Here is a 17,062-nt window from a genome sequence, read left to right as displayed (position 1 = left end):
CAAGTGTTGGCAAAGACGTGAAGAAATTGGAGCCCCTGTGTACCACTGGAACGACATAAAATGGTGCAGCCACTGGAAGACAGTTTGGCGCTTCCTCAACAAGTGACCTCCAATTACCATTCAATCCAGCAATTCCATCTCTAGGTCTATACCCACAAGAATTGCAAGTAGGGACTCAGATACCTGCACACCCATGTTCAGAGCAGCACTACTCACAACAGCTGAAAGGTGGAAACAACTTACTGTCCATCAAGAGGTAAATGGATATATAAAATGTGGTGTATCTGTGCAACGGAGTATCATTCAGCTATAAAAAAAATAATAGAGCTATGACACAGGCTACAACAAGGGTGAACCCTAAAGACACTGTGCTAAGCAGAATATGCCAGTCACAACAGGACAAATATTGTATGATTGATTCTACTTTCATGAGGTACCAAGAATAGGCAAATTCATATGGACAGAAAACAGAACAGAGGTTACCTACGGCTGGGGGAGGGGGTTGGGGAGTTAGTGTTTAATGGCTATAGTTTCAGTTTGGGATGGATGAGAAGGTTCTAGAGACAGATGACAGGGATGGCAGCAACAATGTGAACGAATTTAATGCCACTGAACTGTACCTTAAAATGGTCACAATGGTAAATTTTATGTGATGTATATCTTCCCACAATAAAATAAATGAATGTAACCAAAACCAAACAAAAAGGTGGCTTTACTGTCATCACTCCTCGGTTGTACAAAATGAAGAACTGAGGCTGAGAAAGGTTAGACCACCAGTCCAAGGCCACACCAGTGCAAGTTTGAACTGAGGGTCATGTCATCAGGCCTCCAAAAGCATGAAGTTAGCATTGTAAACCAGAGGTGGGGGGGGGGGGGGGGAACACATGGAAGGAGCCAGAAACCACAGAGCAACAGAGCAAAGGGCAGTGGAGGATCCAAGGAAATGGTGGTGGCAGGGGGCAGAAGCTCGGATGAGGGCACTGACCGCTGTCCCATCACCTCAGTGACCAGAGCCTTGACCTGGGCCTAGTCCCTACTCTGCCTCTCCTTAGCTGTGTGAATTATCCAAAACAGGGTCTCTTCACCTCTGACAGTGGTCATCGTAGCACCTGCCTACAACACCCATTAAAACCACCACACAGAGTCCCTCCTCTGGGTGGGTGCTCACTGTCTTCCCCCTTCCCTGAGCACCTCCCTCCTCTACCCTGCTCACGCTACACTTCCTTCCAGAAAACTTCTAAGATAGCCTAGCCCCCTGAGTAACACTATACACAACATAAGTGCCATGAGATTACTTTCTAAAGATGTTTCTCCTGACCCTCCACTGTCCCATACAGTTGTGGACAACAGAGGCTGCAGCCCTCAGCCCAGGCCTGGCTCAGGGCAGTGGGAGCTTGTTCAAGAGGAGCTGCCCAGGTAGTAACAAGAACAAGAAGCCTGGGCCACAGGGCACCCAGTGAGACAATGGAGAAAGCAAGGAGAGGAGAAGCAGAAAGAGGGAAGAGAGGCCAGGAGAGCTCGGAGATTCAAGAGCATGGTGGGCAGGAAGGAATGGACACACAGAGAAGACACAGCTGGCAAGCCAGCCCTCTTGCAGGCAAGGCAGAGACGGCAAGACAGCGGGGACCAAGGCAGAGCTGCGAGGGGGGAAAGACAGAGTGTGCGGGCAGATGGGGATGACAAGTTGCCCCACGCTCACCTCCCCACCACCTGCCCACGGGGCCAGAGGCCAGGCTGGCCAAAGGAGGTCAGAGTGACCAGCATGGGGATGCCAGGGCGAGGGTCACACAGTGACGGGGCACAAATGAAGGCAGTCGTGAGCGAAGATGGCTAGCGGCCCCGGGAGCCTGTCTGCAAATGTGGGAGGCTCAGCTCAGAAGTCACAGGCGCTAATCTGTGCTGCAGCTCTGCATGCTATCCACATGTCTGCCTGGCCCTCTTCAGTGTCCTGCTCGGCTGCACTGGGGCCAGAGCTGGGAGCAGGCCTAATTCCTGTCCTCAGAGCCTCCAGCTCTAGATTCCTCCTCTGGGCACCCTGGAATCACTCTGATGATCCTCAGCTCCCACCCTGTGCCCCACTGGGCTGGCCCATCTGGAAAACAACTGATGGCCTCTGAATGTGGGAAGCGGGGTGTGTATGCAGTGGGGCTCTCAGGAGCTCAGGCACTGGGGGATGGCAAGAGAGGGTCCCCAAGGGAAGATGAGAAGATGCAGGAGAGCAGCCAGAGTAAGGTGACGTCTGAATCAGCTTGGCAGCCTGTCCCTCTTCCTCCACCTCCCGGGTCCCATCACACACACACACACACACACACACACACACACACACACACGGGGCTGAGCTCAGAGCTATATATACCTCCCAGCTGGACGGCAGCCCCTGCTGAGTGAGGGCCCCTTCATCGACTCCCTGCGAGGTCCTGCCCTGGCTCAGCCCCCATGCCTGGTAAGAGGAGATGTGGATAAGCCAGCATCTGGACCCCAGCAGGATCTGTAGTCAGGGAGGACAGGTGCTGTGGGGGCTGAGTGAGTCATCAGACTCATAGTGCCCCTGCCCAGGGCCTGACCCACCTGGAGCCCGGGCCAAGTAGAAGGGGGAGGTGGTGCAGGGAGGAGAGGAGCAGGCGGGGCAGGCTTCACAGAGCACACAAAGGCCGTTCAGGGTGATGGGGGAGCACTACGCTTGGGGGTAGGCGAACTGGTTCTACCCGTGGCTCTCGCACTTACTACCTGAGAGACTCTGGGAGAAACTCTTGGCCTCTCTGAGGTTCTATCTATCTCTGCATCTGCAACCAGAGATTATAATTCCTCCCTCCTCTCCTTGAAAAGATTGAAGCGATAAAGGGTATCAGAGACCACTGAGAGCCTCTATCTTCCTTGGCACAACTAAGAGGCTCCGGGACCCTGCACCCCTCCCCTCTCTCCCTCCCAGGTCCTCCCCTGTGTGATCCCCCTCCTGGTCTCTCTGCACAGGAGGAAAACCACAAAAGGGACACCAACATGGCCAGGGCAGTTTGCCAAACACCATTTTCAGCCTGTTTCCCCACCACTTAACAGCTCCCCTCCAGCCAAACAATTCCAACCCAAGGCCTGCCAGAGGCCCGCAGGCTTGCACTTCCCAAACTGGCTCAGTCACACAATCTCAGGCTTGCACTTCCCAAACTGGCTCAGTTACAATCATCTGCTGACTGATAACAAAGTTTCTTAACCCAATTCCTTTACATGTGAAATGGGGAGAGAAATATCTACCCACAACCACTAAATAAAACTAAGCATCCCTCCCCAGACATCCACCACCAAGTGAACAGATAAACGAACTGTGGTCTATCCATACAGTGGAACGTTATCTGGCCTTGAAAAGGAAGTTCTGACATAGGCTGCAACGTGGAGGAGCCTTGAGGACATTACGCTGACTGAACTAAGGCAGTCACAAAAGGGCAAACAAACAACACCATATGATTCCACTTCTCAGAGGTGCCCAGAGCAGTAACATCCATAGAGACAGAGAGCAGAATGGTGGTTGTCAAGGGTTGGGGGGAGGAAGGGATGGGACGTAGTGTTTAGTGGGTACGAAGCTTCAGTTAGGAAGATGAAGTTCTGGGGATGGATGGGGCTGGTGGCCGCACCACAATGTGAATCCACTTTCTGCCACTGAACTGTACACTTACAAATGGTTAAAAGAATATACTTTATGTTATATATATTTTACCATACATGCACACACACACACACACACAAAGAAACATCTCAGCATTCAAAGTCTGGTCCACAGTGGCCCCCAAATAAATGTCTGCTGATTCTTCCACATTCTGCCATCTCCACAGGTACCCTCAGCTCTTGCCCTTTCCTGAATGCCTCTTAGCCGCTTGTGTTTGCCAGAAAACTTGTGCTTGTCCCGGGCACACATCACGGCTTCCCCACAAGAGACCCTGACAACTCTCAAGCTAAACAGTTTGCCCTCCCCTTCCCCCCAACCCCTTCATACCTTCACACCTCAGCTCTTGATCAATACCCATCCCATTCTCCACTAAAGTAGTAGAAAGAGTCTAGAACATCAGTTCTCCATTCCTCTCCAGCTCTATGGGAAGAAACTATGTAAAGTGCTTGATCCCACATCTAGCACCCAACAGGTGTTCCATACACATCCACCGTCTTCTCCATGAGGCTTCCCAAGGGGCCAAAAATAAGAAGCAACTACTAGAGCAGAAAGTGGTTAGAGCAGGGGTGGTACGGGGTGTGGGGAGGATGATGCAGGGCATGGACACCTACAGAGAAGTAAGACGGACTCTGTAGGGATCCAGCAAAGCCACAGCGGTGGGGCTGGTGAGGAGAGATGAGCAGTTAAAACTTGTAACTGGTGCCCGAGGACAAGATCCAGGGTCCACCTTGCCCACCTTGCTTTCCCAACAAGTTAAAGAAAGAGAGGAATCACTCTGGCCTTGTAGGTAAAGCTGCAGGTAAAGAGTGAGTACCAGGTGCTGTGAGAGCCCTATACTCCCCAAGGCAGTAACACACAGGACCCATGTTCAGTCCAGTTGAGCTCAGTTGAATAGTGTCCCCCCAGAATTCTTGTTCACCCAGAACCTCAGAATGTGACCTTATTTGGAAACAGGATCTTTACAGATGTACTAAGATGTACACTGGATTAGGTGTGACTAGTATCCTTACAAGAGGTCAGGACACACAGGGAAGACAGTCGTGGGACAACAGAGTCACGGACTGGAGTGATGCAGCTACAAGCTAAGGAAGGCCATGGATTGTGAGCAACCCAGGAGCTAAGAGAGAGGCTGGAACAGATCCTGCCTCAGAGCCTCCAAGAGGAACCAACCCTACAGACACCTTGACTTCAGACCTCTGGACCCCTTAACTGTGAGAGAATACATTTCTGCTGTGTTAAACCACCAATTTGTGGTCATTTTTCACAGCAGCCCTCTGAGGTGAATACAGCTAGCTCCCACGAACCCCTCACAGAGCGCCCTTTACTGTGTTGGAGGGAGGGGCACCAGCGTTGGATGGGGGAGAGAGAACCTGAATGTAAACTTCTGGGGGTGGGTACCTGGCCTGGAACCATTTTGTTGGGAGCCAGGGCAGGGCCCTCTGTTGTCAAGGGTGCCAACCAGTTACAGAAATCCTCCCACCGCCTGCCCAAGACCAGTGTTTCAAGCTGGGGGTCCTGGGAGACTTTCCACTGGGAATGAAAGCCTGACCTGGGCCTTCCAACAGCTATTCAGTTTTTGGTTTTGTTTTACTTTTCCACATAACCTCTCTTCCATCCAAAAGTCTGCCCCAGGCAGACTGCTTGGTCCTTCCCACAGGGCTACTGGACGTAAAGTATCTCTGAATGTTCTGAATCCTCAGCCACTCACAAAGATCAAGCCTTTCCAGATCACTCTGAGCTCAATGGGACCTTTCCTGAGGGAAAGGTCTACAGCACTCTGCTTGACTCTCTCCTGGAACACTCCACATCTGTCGTGTTGCACAGACATGTGTGTGCTCACCTCACCTACCCCCACCATATTGTGAGCAGGGTCCAGATCTTCCCCACTTAGGCTTGACACACAGAAGCCTCACGACTGAGTGCATGAATGAGGGAATGAGTGAGTCCAGTAACCACCTTCCTAACCTCCCTTCACAGTCAAGGTAGGGAGCTGGGAGCTCATGAAGCATTTGCCTGGGGAACAGCTTATGGGGATTTTCCCAGCCTGCTCTGGCGGGAGGGGGTTATTCTTCTCCTTTCCCAAGCCTTCTACCACAGCTTCCCTCCCACTCTAAGGCTTCTTCTCACACACCCTCCCACACTTTGGGAACCCAGGTCAGTGGAAGCAGCGTCCACCTGATAAATGCCCTAGCGGTCATTCCCCCGTGCATTACTTGAAGAACCCCAAGGTTGCTGTGCCTGGCCCCTTGCCGGGCCCTATTTCCAGAGCTGGATCACGAGGGCAGGGGCCCACCACCCCACCCCAACAGGCTCCTTACCGTACATCTTGCCCTCATCCGAGAGGATGATTTTGCGGCGGCCGCAAGGCGGGTAGATGGCCAAGGCTTCCTGGAAGCTCTGCTCGATGTCCGGACTCCATACACCCTCCGCATCATTGTCGATGGGCTTGTCCAATGCCTGGCTGCCCCCAGAGACGTTGCTCCCCTCAGGGGAGTTAGGAGGGCTCCACTCGTTGGAGGTAATGGTGCCGGCCTTGCCCTCCAAGGCTCCGCTTGGAGGAGCGCCCGTTGGACCTGTTTAGGCAGAAATCTCCGCTTTGGTGGAAGAACACATGTCCGTGGGATGGGGCACCCAGGGGAGTGCCAAGCCCCAGGATCAGTTGCCCTTCCTTGCTTGGCCACCCACAGCACAGGAGCTCAGAGGGAATAAGGCCAGGGACCCAGGGGATAAGGAATGAACTGAAAGATCTGGGAGCATCGAGAGACCTGGAATCTGGGGCAGGTCATGTCCCCTCTGTAGACCTAACCTTCCCACCCTGTTAAGCGAGCACAAACATCCCAGGCACCTGGGATGACCTGACAGATACAGGGAGGTTGGAACTCAGAACTAAATCTCAATCTTCAGCAAAAAGACAGAATACTGACAAAATATGACAAGACTGTCTGTCTGCCTAAACCCTAGGTTAAAAAGACAGTCTTAACCCACACTGCAGAAAATTCCCAAAGATAAAATCTTGCTAAAGAGGTTCTCAAAATCTAAAATTACAACATAGAAGAAAGAGGAAACAATCTACCATGATCAAAATTCAATAGAATTAGAGCCCCAAGAACTAGAGATAACTGGACTATCAGATAAAAACTATTATATAATGGTATTTCAAATAATTATCGACTTAAATAAGGAATTGGAAACATGAGAAAGAATTAGACACAATCAAAAAACACAAAGCAGACTGGAAAAAGAACCAAATAAATATTTTAGTCACTGAAGTTAAAACTCAATCGTTTGGGGCACCAGGATGGCTCAGTCGATTAATTGTCCTGCTACGGCTCAGGTCATGGTCTCACAGTTCGTAAGTTCAAGCCCCGCGTCAGGCTCTGTGCTGACAGCTCAGAGCCTGGATCCTGCTTTGGATTCTGTGCACCGCCCCCCGCCCCTTCCCCACTCATGTCTGTCTCAGTCTGTCTCTCAAAAATAAATAAATGTTAAAAAATATATATTAAAAAAACTCAATGGTTTAACTGAGATTAACAGCACATTAGATACAGCCGGAGAAAGAAGAACCTGGAAAAAATATCTTAAGATATTACTGGGAAATGTATTTTTGTAATGATGATAAAGAGCAAAGGAGAACAAAATAAGGCACTTCAACATACCTCCAATTAGCATTCCAGAAAGAGAGAATACAGAAAGTGAGGTAGAACAACATTTGAAAAGATAATGGCAAGGAAATTTTTCAGAAATAATGAAATACATGAATCCTCCAATTAAGGAACCATACTGAATCCTAACCAGGATAAATTAAAATAAAATGAACACATACTGTAAGGACACTGCAGAATACCAAAAACAAAGAATAGATCTTAAAAGCATCCAGAGTGAAAAAAGACAAATCACCTACAAAGGAAGGACTATGATGTTAATTGTATATACAGATAGTGGACTTCTCAACAGTAGCACAGGAGGACCCAAGTTAATGTCTCTAAACTGTTGACAGAAAAATAACTGTTAACCCAGAATTAAAAGCCCAACCAAAATATCATTCGAGAGTAAACATTTAAAAAAAAAAAAAGCATTTTTAGACAAAGATGGAGAGAATTTACTACTAACAGACCCTCACTTAAAAAAGAAAAAAACAGTAAAGGAGGTATTTTTTTAAAGGGAGCTTCTAGGAAAAGAAGGCATGACACACATGGAAGAGGTGAGCAAAGTTATGGTAAAATAAAAATGAATCTAAACAATATTAACTATATAAAAACAATAACAATGACGGTGGCTACATTTGGTCATGCAATACACACACGTGTATATATGTACATGCAAGAAAAACCATGTTTCTGAACCATACATTCTGAAGATGCATTTGCTAAAATTCCAGACCCAGTCACAATAAAAAATACTTATTAGCAAACTCTATAAACAAGGAAACTTCCTTAAATGTGACAAATGGCACCTTCCAAAACCCTACTGTGATGTTGTGATTATAATAAGAAATGTGTATCTGGTCTTTGTCCCAGTTTCTAGCACAGAGCTTCTAAAACCCCTGGAATTTCCAAAGAGATGAGAATGATAAAGGTGTCTTATTATGTGAATGTGGTGACTTTTGGAATGCATCTATCTAAGAATGAAGGCTGGTGGTCAGGAGAACTAACCATGTAATTAGAGGGTTGGAACCTTCAGTCCCACACCACCACCCCTTTTGCAAAGTACAGGGAAGGGAAAGGGACTAGAGGTTGTATTAATTGCCAATGGCCAATAATTTAATCAATTGTGCCTATGTAATGAAGCCTCCATAAAACCAAAAAAGGAGGGGCTTCCGAGAGTTTGAGTTGGTGAACACATGGAGATTTGGGGAGAATGGCACATACTGTAGAGGTTATGGAAGTTCTATGCCTTCCCCCCGACCTTGCCCTATGTATCTGTTTCACTTGACTCTTCCTGAGTTACATATTTTTTGTAATAAACCAGTAATCTAGTAAGTAAAGTGTTTCTCTGAATTCTATGAGCCACGCTAGCAAATCAGTTGAACTCAAGGAGGGGTTACTAGAACTTCCAATGTATAACTAGTGATAACCTGGGCTTGCCACTGGTATCTGGGGTTGGGGGGGCAGTCTTATGAGATAAGCCATTAACCTGTGGGATATGATGCTACCTCCAGGTAGACAGTGTCAGAATTGAATTGTAGGACACCCAACTGGTGCTAGAGACTTGTTGATTAGTGTAGGAACGTCCTCACCCCCCAACCCCACTCACACACACGCACATTGGAACTGGTGACCAGAACTTTAACGTGCACAACACTTACTGATTAAACACTAGAAGCATTACCTTAAATTCAGAAATAAGATATCACTTTCAACATTTATACTCACACTGTACTAGAGTCCTAGCCAACACAGTAGGACAAGACAGATCTCAAGATTGGAAAAAAGGAAGTAAACTGTCATTATTATAAGGAATTACAATAGAAGACTGAAGGGATTTCACAAATTACAATTACATTCTTTGATACCAGAAGTAAGATGGCATATCTTACTAATTTCTAAAAATATTCCGTCTAGAGGGGAGCCTGGGTGGCTCAGTCGGTTAAGCGTCTGACTTTGGCTCAGGTCATGATCTCACAGTTCGTGAGTTCAAGCCCCACATGGGGCTCTGTGCTGACAGCTCAGAGCCCAGAGCCTGCTTTGGATTCTGTGTATGTCTCGCTCTCTGCCCCTCCCCAGCTTGTACTCTGTCTCTCTCTCTCTCTCAAAAATAATTTTAAAATTTTTTTAAGAAAAATAAATAAATATTCCATTTAGAAACCAAAGTAGTAATTTACCTACTGATAAATCTAACAATAGGTGAGACAAAGGAAATCATAATGGTTTTGAAAGACATAAAATGCCTAAATAAATGGAGAGGAAAATTGTGCTCCTGGATGGGAAAATATAAAGATGTTGAATCTTTACCAAAAAAATAATTTCAATGAAATTATGATTAAAAATTCCACAAGGTCTCAGGGCACCTGGGTGGCTCAGTCGGTTGAGCATCCGACTTCAGCTCAGGTCATGATCTCACAGCTCGTGGGTTCAAGCCCCGTGTCGGGCTCTGTACTGACAGCTCAGAACCAGAGGCTTGCTTCGGATTCTGTGTCTCCCTCTCTCTTTACCCCTCCCCGCTTGTACTCTGCCTCTCTCTCTCTCTCAAAAGCAAATAAAACATTAAAAAAAAAAAAATTCCACAAGGTCTTCCACAAAACTTAACAAGCTGATCTCAAAATACATGGAAGAACAAAGACCATTCTCAAGTTGTCTTAACTCACTGTCTTCACCCTTCCTTTCTTCTCTTTGGTCTCATATTTTGCCAGACCCATTCCCTACATGTTTTCCTCAGGGTTCTAACCTGACCTCTCCTTTTAAAACCCCATACATACCCCCCTGGGGGATCCCCACCCACAGCTTACATTCCCACTGTATATTTTTGATTCCCAAATCTGTACGTCCTTCCTGAGTTTGGGCATATATGGTAACTGCTTACCAGGCAGTCCTAATCAGCCTTCTCTGAAGCTCCTCAAACTCAGCATGTCCAAAACCAAATTTTCAGCTTGCCAGTGAGTCCTGGTCCTCCTCCTCCTCCTCCTCTGTGTCTCTCAAGAAATGACACCGCCATCCACCCAGAGGCCAGAAATCTAAGAATGTATTGACTTTTCCCTCTTATCTCCATAAATAATTAACAACCACATCCTATCTCCTAAAAGTCTTCTTGAAGCCACATCTCTTTCTATCTCAAGCCCTAATCCAAGCTTCCGCTAGTGCTCACCTGGATGACTGTGCCAACCCCATGTAGACTCCATAATCCGTCACTGCGGCCACAGTGATTTTTCTACAATACAAATCTGATCATGTGATTCCTCTACTTAAAATCTTTCAATGGCTTTCCCATAATCTTACATAAAATGATATGTTCCACAATAGGATTTTATAAGGCCCTTCATCAACTGATTCCTGCTCTCCTGCCATACCTTCCATGCACCTACACGGTCCTCTATACTCTCTTCTTTGCACCCGGCCCTAACCCCCACACTCAATTAACATAATAAGCTCTTTATACCTGGAAGGGCTGCCTGCAGCCTTCCTCCCCATCCCTCCCTCACCTAACTCCTCCGCATCTTTAAGGTCCAGCGAAAATGTCATTTCCTCTGGGAGGATGACCCAGACCTCAAGTCTGGATTAGGCACCCACCTCTGAGCTCCAACAGGTCCCCGTGCTTTACATATCTGACCCCTCCATCTCCCATGAATGATCGGCCTCCACCATACGTCAGACTCCACGAGGGTGGGGATGGTTGTCTTTCTCTAAGTCCTCAGCACACTGCACAATGCGGAGAACAAAACAATGAATAAATGAGTAGAGATTTGCTAAGTGTTTTTTGTGAAGTAATGATTTCCCTGTGGGGAAAATGAACTGTTCTGTGTTTAGTGTCAGGAAACCAAAAAAATATCAGTAAATGTCCGGACTTTGGCACACCAGGGGGAGAGCTTCAGTTGTAGGTTAATCCCTTTGGGATTTATTTTGGAGGTTTGTAAAATGAAAGTGTGATGTCTGGGCATCAAGAGACTGGTTCTAGTTCCAGTGTTATAAGCAACCGTGAGACCATTGTCAAATTCGTCCATTTCTTAGATTGGGATCTAAGGTCCTTTCTGTCCTACAGTGCCTGTGGCTCACATTCACTGCCCAGGTCCTCCACTTCTTCTGGGACTGCTCCTACCATGCAGACTTTCACCTGTGGCTTTGCTCAGAGAAGGCTGGAGAACTGACCTGCCACGGAGAGATATCCCATATGCTGGTCAACAAGATCTGATGCTAACTAGCATGGGGCATGACGTAGAGTCAGTGCTCAGTAAGAGCTATATTAATTGTCACCATCATTATCTAAGCTACAAATAATGCCTTACGTGGAAGGTCTAAAGTCCTAAATGGACCTAACAGATACATATACCTTCAGCTAGTATTGATTAATGTTAATAAATAAATAATATTAATACTTAAAGTCTTGTATGTCCTAACTTCAGCCTGGATTCTCTTCTGGGACCTGGCACTAAACCCAAATGGTTACCCCAAGCCAGATGGAGGGTGCTATGAAGTCCAGAAAGGAGAGAAGGAAGGGAGGGAGGCCCAATCTCCCTGATACTATGTAAATCTTTCTGAGGAGTAGAGACCAGGGTCTCTGGGCCCTCTTTCACCACAGCTGAGCTAGACCAGCCAGGTGAAGTAAGCACGTTCAGCCCCTATATTAGTTGGGCCCAGGGCAGCCCAGTGGACCACCAGACCTGGGGAAAACCAGAGAGTCCTGTCAGATACTGCCCCACAAGTGAGGTTTCTGAGGACCTGCGCTTTGTGTTCCCAAGATTGGATCCATCCCAGGGGAAGCAAGGCAGGGGGTCACCCAAGGCCCCAAGCCCCGGGATTTGTGACTGAAATGGAGTTGCTCCCAGCCCTGTGTGGCCCTGCTGCCCCCAGGCCATAGCTCTCACTGGCTGGCCTCTCCCAGCCTCACCGCCCACGGCCCCAGGCCTGGCAGCTGCCTTCCCTCACCAGGCAAACTTCCCACACAGCCTAGGCCCTGCAGCTAGTAGAATGGAGGGTAAGCCAACACCAGTCCAGAGAAGGAGCCCCACTCCCCCTCCTTCCCCAAACCCTCCACAATGACCCCATGGGCCTGCCAGGACGAGAGCAGGAGGGGAGGACAGATGGCACAGTTATGCCTGGGCCATGTGCCATGAACAGAGGAATAAAAATAATCCTTGGCTTAGCTTCCAGGGCCCGGCCTGGAGGCCTCTGGTTCTGCCCCCAGCCCCACCCAAAAGCCCACCAGATGGCCCACCCAATGCCAGCTCCAGGCCCAAACAACACTCAGCTCCACCCTAGGGACCACAGATGCCAGTTACACAGGAATTTTCAGGAGAATTATAACTCACAGGCTTTTATTAAGATCTTTTTAATAATGAGAAGAATAAACTCCCCAAAAACACTTTCAGGAGAAGAAGGGGATCAGGATCCCCAGGTTATAAATGGAGAAACGAAGCCTCAGGGAGGGCAAATGGCTTGCCCTGAGAAAGTTGAAGAACCAGACCTCATCCCCTTTGGTCCTGTCCCCTACCTGCTCCAGGGCCATATCCTCAATCAAAATCTCCATCTCCTGCTCAAAAGACCACCCCTTCAGTACCCTTCCATGGCCATCAGGGACCACTAAGCTCTACCCTTCTCCCCTAGCCTGCAGAACCCCCAAGATGCAACTCAACACAGGACAGAGCCTGATCTGTGTTCACCTACTTCCCCACTGGTCTGTGAGCTACCTGAGCACATAATTATTTCTTATACATTAGCACCTCCCCCAACTCTCCTGGCTCAGTGTTGGGAATTTAGATAGATGTCACCCTATTTTAGGTAGTACCAGTTATCCCACTGATTCCCTTTCCTCAGTCAAGAACAAATCTCCCACTCATTTCCTTTTATCATAGTATCTCTAACTTGTTGAGGGTCAATGCATGTTATAACCTCCTCCCTGTGCTCCCGACCCCAAATCGGAAGTAATGGAGACTGAAACTCAAAGTTTATGACACTTGCCTGGTATCATCCAGAGTAAAGGAGAAACAATTCAGAGGGGCCCTGAGTTCCCTGCCCAATTATGAGGGTAGAAACGGTTCTCTCTGCCCCTTGTCTCCCAACTCAGATTCCAAGAGCTCTGGGATCCAGGCTAACGGCTCCAGCTCCATCAGGGTCCTCATGACCCGTGGGCCCTGACATCCAGCACACCTGCCTCAGCTCTTACTCTGATGCTCTCCTGGGGCCTCTGGAAAGAATGGCCACCTTTATCCCAATGACTCTTTAAATAAGCTGAGAGGAGGGGCGCCTGGGTGGCGCAGTCGGTTAAGCGTCCGACTTCAGCCAGGTCACGATCTCGTGGTCCGTGAGTTCGAGCCCCGCGTCAGGCTCTGGGCTGATGGCTCGGAGCCTGGAGCCTGTTTCCGATTCTGTGTCTCCCTCTCTCTCTGCCCCTCCCCCGTTCATGCTCTGTCTCTCTCTGTCCCCAAAATAAAAATAAAAAAAAAAAAAAAAAAAATAAGCTGAGAGGAAAGAGAAAATGGGATTTCTTTCCAGGAGAACCATCCCATCTCCCACTATATGAGTCTCAGAAGTATAAAGTTAGAGTAAGCAGAGGGAGCTGCTAAAGTAGTTAGCAGCTTCTGCCTCAATCTGAGAGCATGAGACCTTCTTCAGGCTGGTGGGCTTATCTGCAAGGCTTGGTAACCGAGGCCAGTGGAGTTATGTCTCTGAACCTCAGGTGCTTTGTTCAATCCACCATAGTTGTGGTTATAGAACATCTACGTTGGATGCAGTGTGGATCCTTTGTATCAATACATTTCAGAGCAGAGACAAGAATGAGCCCTCCCATCATTACGTTGGCTATTCCCACTGGACTAGACTCTGGAGACTGGGCCCAACCGTACGAGTGCCAAACAGTGCTACACACACTGAACCACAAGTACAAGATGCAGAGCTCTGTGCAAGCTCCCTGATTTGGGGGGTTGCAGTAGATCTCTAAGTCTTCACTGCCCTGACCTCATTTCTTAGTAAGAACAGGAAGGGAAATCAGGAACAGCAGATGCCAGACTCATCCCCTCTCTCCCCTCTAGCCCCCTTGGTCTCCTCAGCAACCCCTGAACCCCAAGTTTACTCACAATGACTTCCTGCTTAGGGTGGGCCTCCTTCCTGACACCAGTCCATTAACAACCATCTGCTGAGGGTAGAAGTGGGGGGAGGTGGTTCAACTACAAGCTGAATAAGGTCTGAGGATCTAGTGTAGAATGGGGTGAATACTGCCTATAACACTGTATCGTATCATTGAAAATTGCTGAGAATACAGCTTAAATGTTCTCACCAAAAAGAAAGACATGAGGTGACAGATGTGATAATTAAGCAGATGAGGGGGATCCTTTCACAATGTGTATGAATGTCAGGTCACCACAATGCACACTTAACATATCTTACAATTTTACGTCACTTATACCTCAACAAAGGTGAATTTTTTAAAAAGAAAAATACATTTTTTAAAAACCACCTGCGTACCTATTTTGGGGACTCAACTCTGGAGAAATGGGTTCGGGCCCTCAGGGAACTTAGATGGGGGAGGGAGGCTGAGTGCTACAGAGGGTGAGTGGCTTCGGAGGAATCAGGTACAAGGCACACAGCTCAAGCCAGGGCCTGCCTTGGCCCCGGGCCCCACCCACAAAGTAGTTCAGGTCCGAACTACTCACTGGGCCTCCTCAGAGGTCTCTGTCCTGATTCTAGTTGATGTCTTCTTTACCAGTCAGCGATGTCTGAGGAGCAGGGCAAATTTACAGCCCCCAAGGTGCCTAGAAGACTGGCTGCTTAGTTGTAACTGCAGAGGCTGAGAGATGGAAGAAGAGAGAACCCAGCCTCCAGGCAGGGCTAGGCCATAGCGGGGAGGCCCACTTCCCCAACACACAATGCTGCCTCCTCCCCTAGTGCACGGCCCCCATGCACTGAGCAGATAAACTGCAGGACAGGTTCAGGTGGCCCAACACTCGTGGCAGAGAGGGCGAGCAGTCAAGGAAGCACCGGGACACTGAGGGACTGACATTCTGCTCACCGAAGAGAGAATTATTTTCATATTAAGACTAGAAGGTACCATTTTTACATACCCATTCTGTGCTTGGCACGGGGCTAAGCACTTGACTATAATATCTCCTCCAATCCTCCCAACACCCCTTTGAGGAGGCTAGTACTGCTCATTTCAGATGATGATGCTGGGGCCCCCCAGGTGCAGTGCTATGCCCAAACCCCAAAGCTCCAAGTGGCAAGGCTCAGTCCCTTCCTCTCAGCAAACTGCCTCTTGCCCACTGCAATGCTGCTTGAACCTCTTTGCCAACAGTTCTGTGAACAACAGGATGCTGATTCTACACCATGCGGGATTTAAGTTAGTTGTAAAGCGTAACAGGGACAGGTACCAGCTCCAGGACTGACCAGGTAAGGGGAGCTGGAGGCATACGGGCCCCACAGCCCCCACAGCCTCTGGCAAAGGTCCCAGGTGGGAGATGCAGGCATCCCAAGGTTTGTGTGTGTGAGAAAAACCCCAAAAGAGAAAGTTGCCTTCCATCTTACAGATTCAGGGACTAAGGCCCTACGAGGTAAAACAACTTGCCAAAAGGCCCCATGGCTCATTAAAACCGGGACTAGAACCAAGCCTCAGCCCCATGCTTTCTTGCCACACAAGTAAAACTGCCATGCCCATCATATGGATGCCTCTCAAAGAGGAGAGAAAGTTGGTTCCTAGGAAGGAGGGCAGCAGGTGACCCACATGTGGATAAGCAGGTTCCCCAGCCAAAAAGATCATTCCCTCCTATTTTCATGCCCAACACCTCCCCATAAGGGATTTAGTCCTTTTGAGTCTTTCATTCATTCATTTAAAACTATATATTGAACAACTACTATATGCCAGGCCTTGAGTACAAGGTCACAACTGACATGGTCCTGCCCTCGACATCCTTCAGCCTAGTGGGTGCAGGGGCCCAGAGTTCCCTGTGAAGCTCCTGATTATTCACAGAACATTCACAAATTCTGTATTGCAAATCCACCTACCTACTAAAATCTATAACTCCTACATCAATACTTGCAGCGCTTCTGTGGTTACTTGGAGAAATGTACACACTCTGCACAGCCAAAAATGTGAGTTACCATCATGCACACTCCCACCTGAGGTCGACCAAGGCTGTACTGTGCTTTCCGGCTCCAGCTCTCACAGTGTACTCAAGTGTCCTTTTCACCATCTATTCAGTGCCACTTTTTTCGCAATTTTATGCTTTTTGTTACTGATTTCGCAGTTTAAAATGGCCCCAAGAGCAGTGCTGCAGCGCTGGCTAGCGTTCCTATGTACAAGAAGGCTGCCATGTGCCCTACGGAGAAGACATGTGAGTCTGATAAGCTTCGTTCAGGTTGACTAATAATGCTGTTGGCTGTGACTTCAATGGTAGTAAATTGGTAACATATATTTTTTTATTGTTTATTTATTTTTGAGAAAGACAGCATGAGAAGGAGAGGGGCAGAAAGAAAGGGACACACAGAATCTGAAGCAGGCTCCAGCTCTGAGCTGTCAGTACAGAGCCCGACACCAGGCTCAAACTCACGAACCGTGAGATCATGACCTGGGCTAAAGTCAGACACTTAACTGACTGAGCCACCCAGGCATCCCAAATCAGTGACACATATTCAATAAGGTGTCTTTGAACAGAAACACACATAAAACAAGGGTTATGAATTCATCAGTTGAAAACATTGCACTAGATGCTCATAGGGACCTAATAAGAATCAGGTGTACCCATGGAGGGTAACAGATTAAACAATT

General features: G+C 48.1%; 1 protein-coding gene across 11 annotated transcripts in view; it reads right to left on the bottom strand.

Moving 5' to 3' along the window:
• TEAD4 (TEA domain transcription factor 4) overlaps window positions 1-17,062 on the bottom strand; it is a 64,685-nt gene that overhangs the window by 30,903 nt on the left and 16,720 nt on the right. For 7 of the 11 annotated variants that reach the window (XM_043561995.1, XM_043561993.1, XM_043562000.1 and 4 more), the window contains exon 2: window positions 5,974-6,228. In XM_043561995.1, the coding sequence (XP_043417930.1) occupies window positions 5,974-5,980 (7 nt within the window). In that variant the 5' untranslated portion in view covers window positions 5,981-6,228. Of the gene's footprint in view, window positions 1-5,973; window positions 6,229-10,878; window positions 11,008-17,062 lie in introns of all 11 variants that reach the window. The other 4 variants (XM_043561997.1, XM_043561996.1, XM_043561999.1 and 1 more) reach the window with 1 other exon arrangement.

Source organism: Prionailurus bengalensis, chromosome B4 (genome assembly GCF_016509475.1).
Source record: "Prionailurus bengalensis isolate Pbe53 chromosome B4, Fcat_Pben_1.1_paternal_pri, whole genome shotgun sequence".
Classification (NCBI taxonomy): Eukaryota; Metazoa; Chordata; class Mammalia; order Carnivora; family Felidae; genus Prionailurus; species Prionailurus bengalensis.
This window is presented reverse-complemented; position numbering and strand designations above follow the sequence as displayed.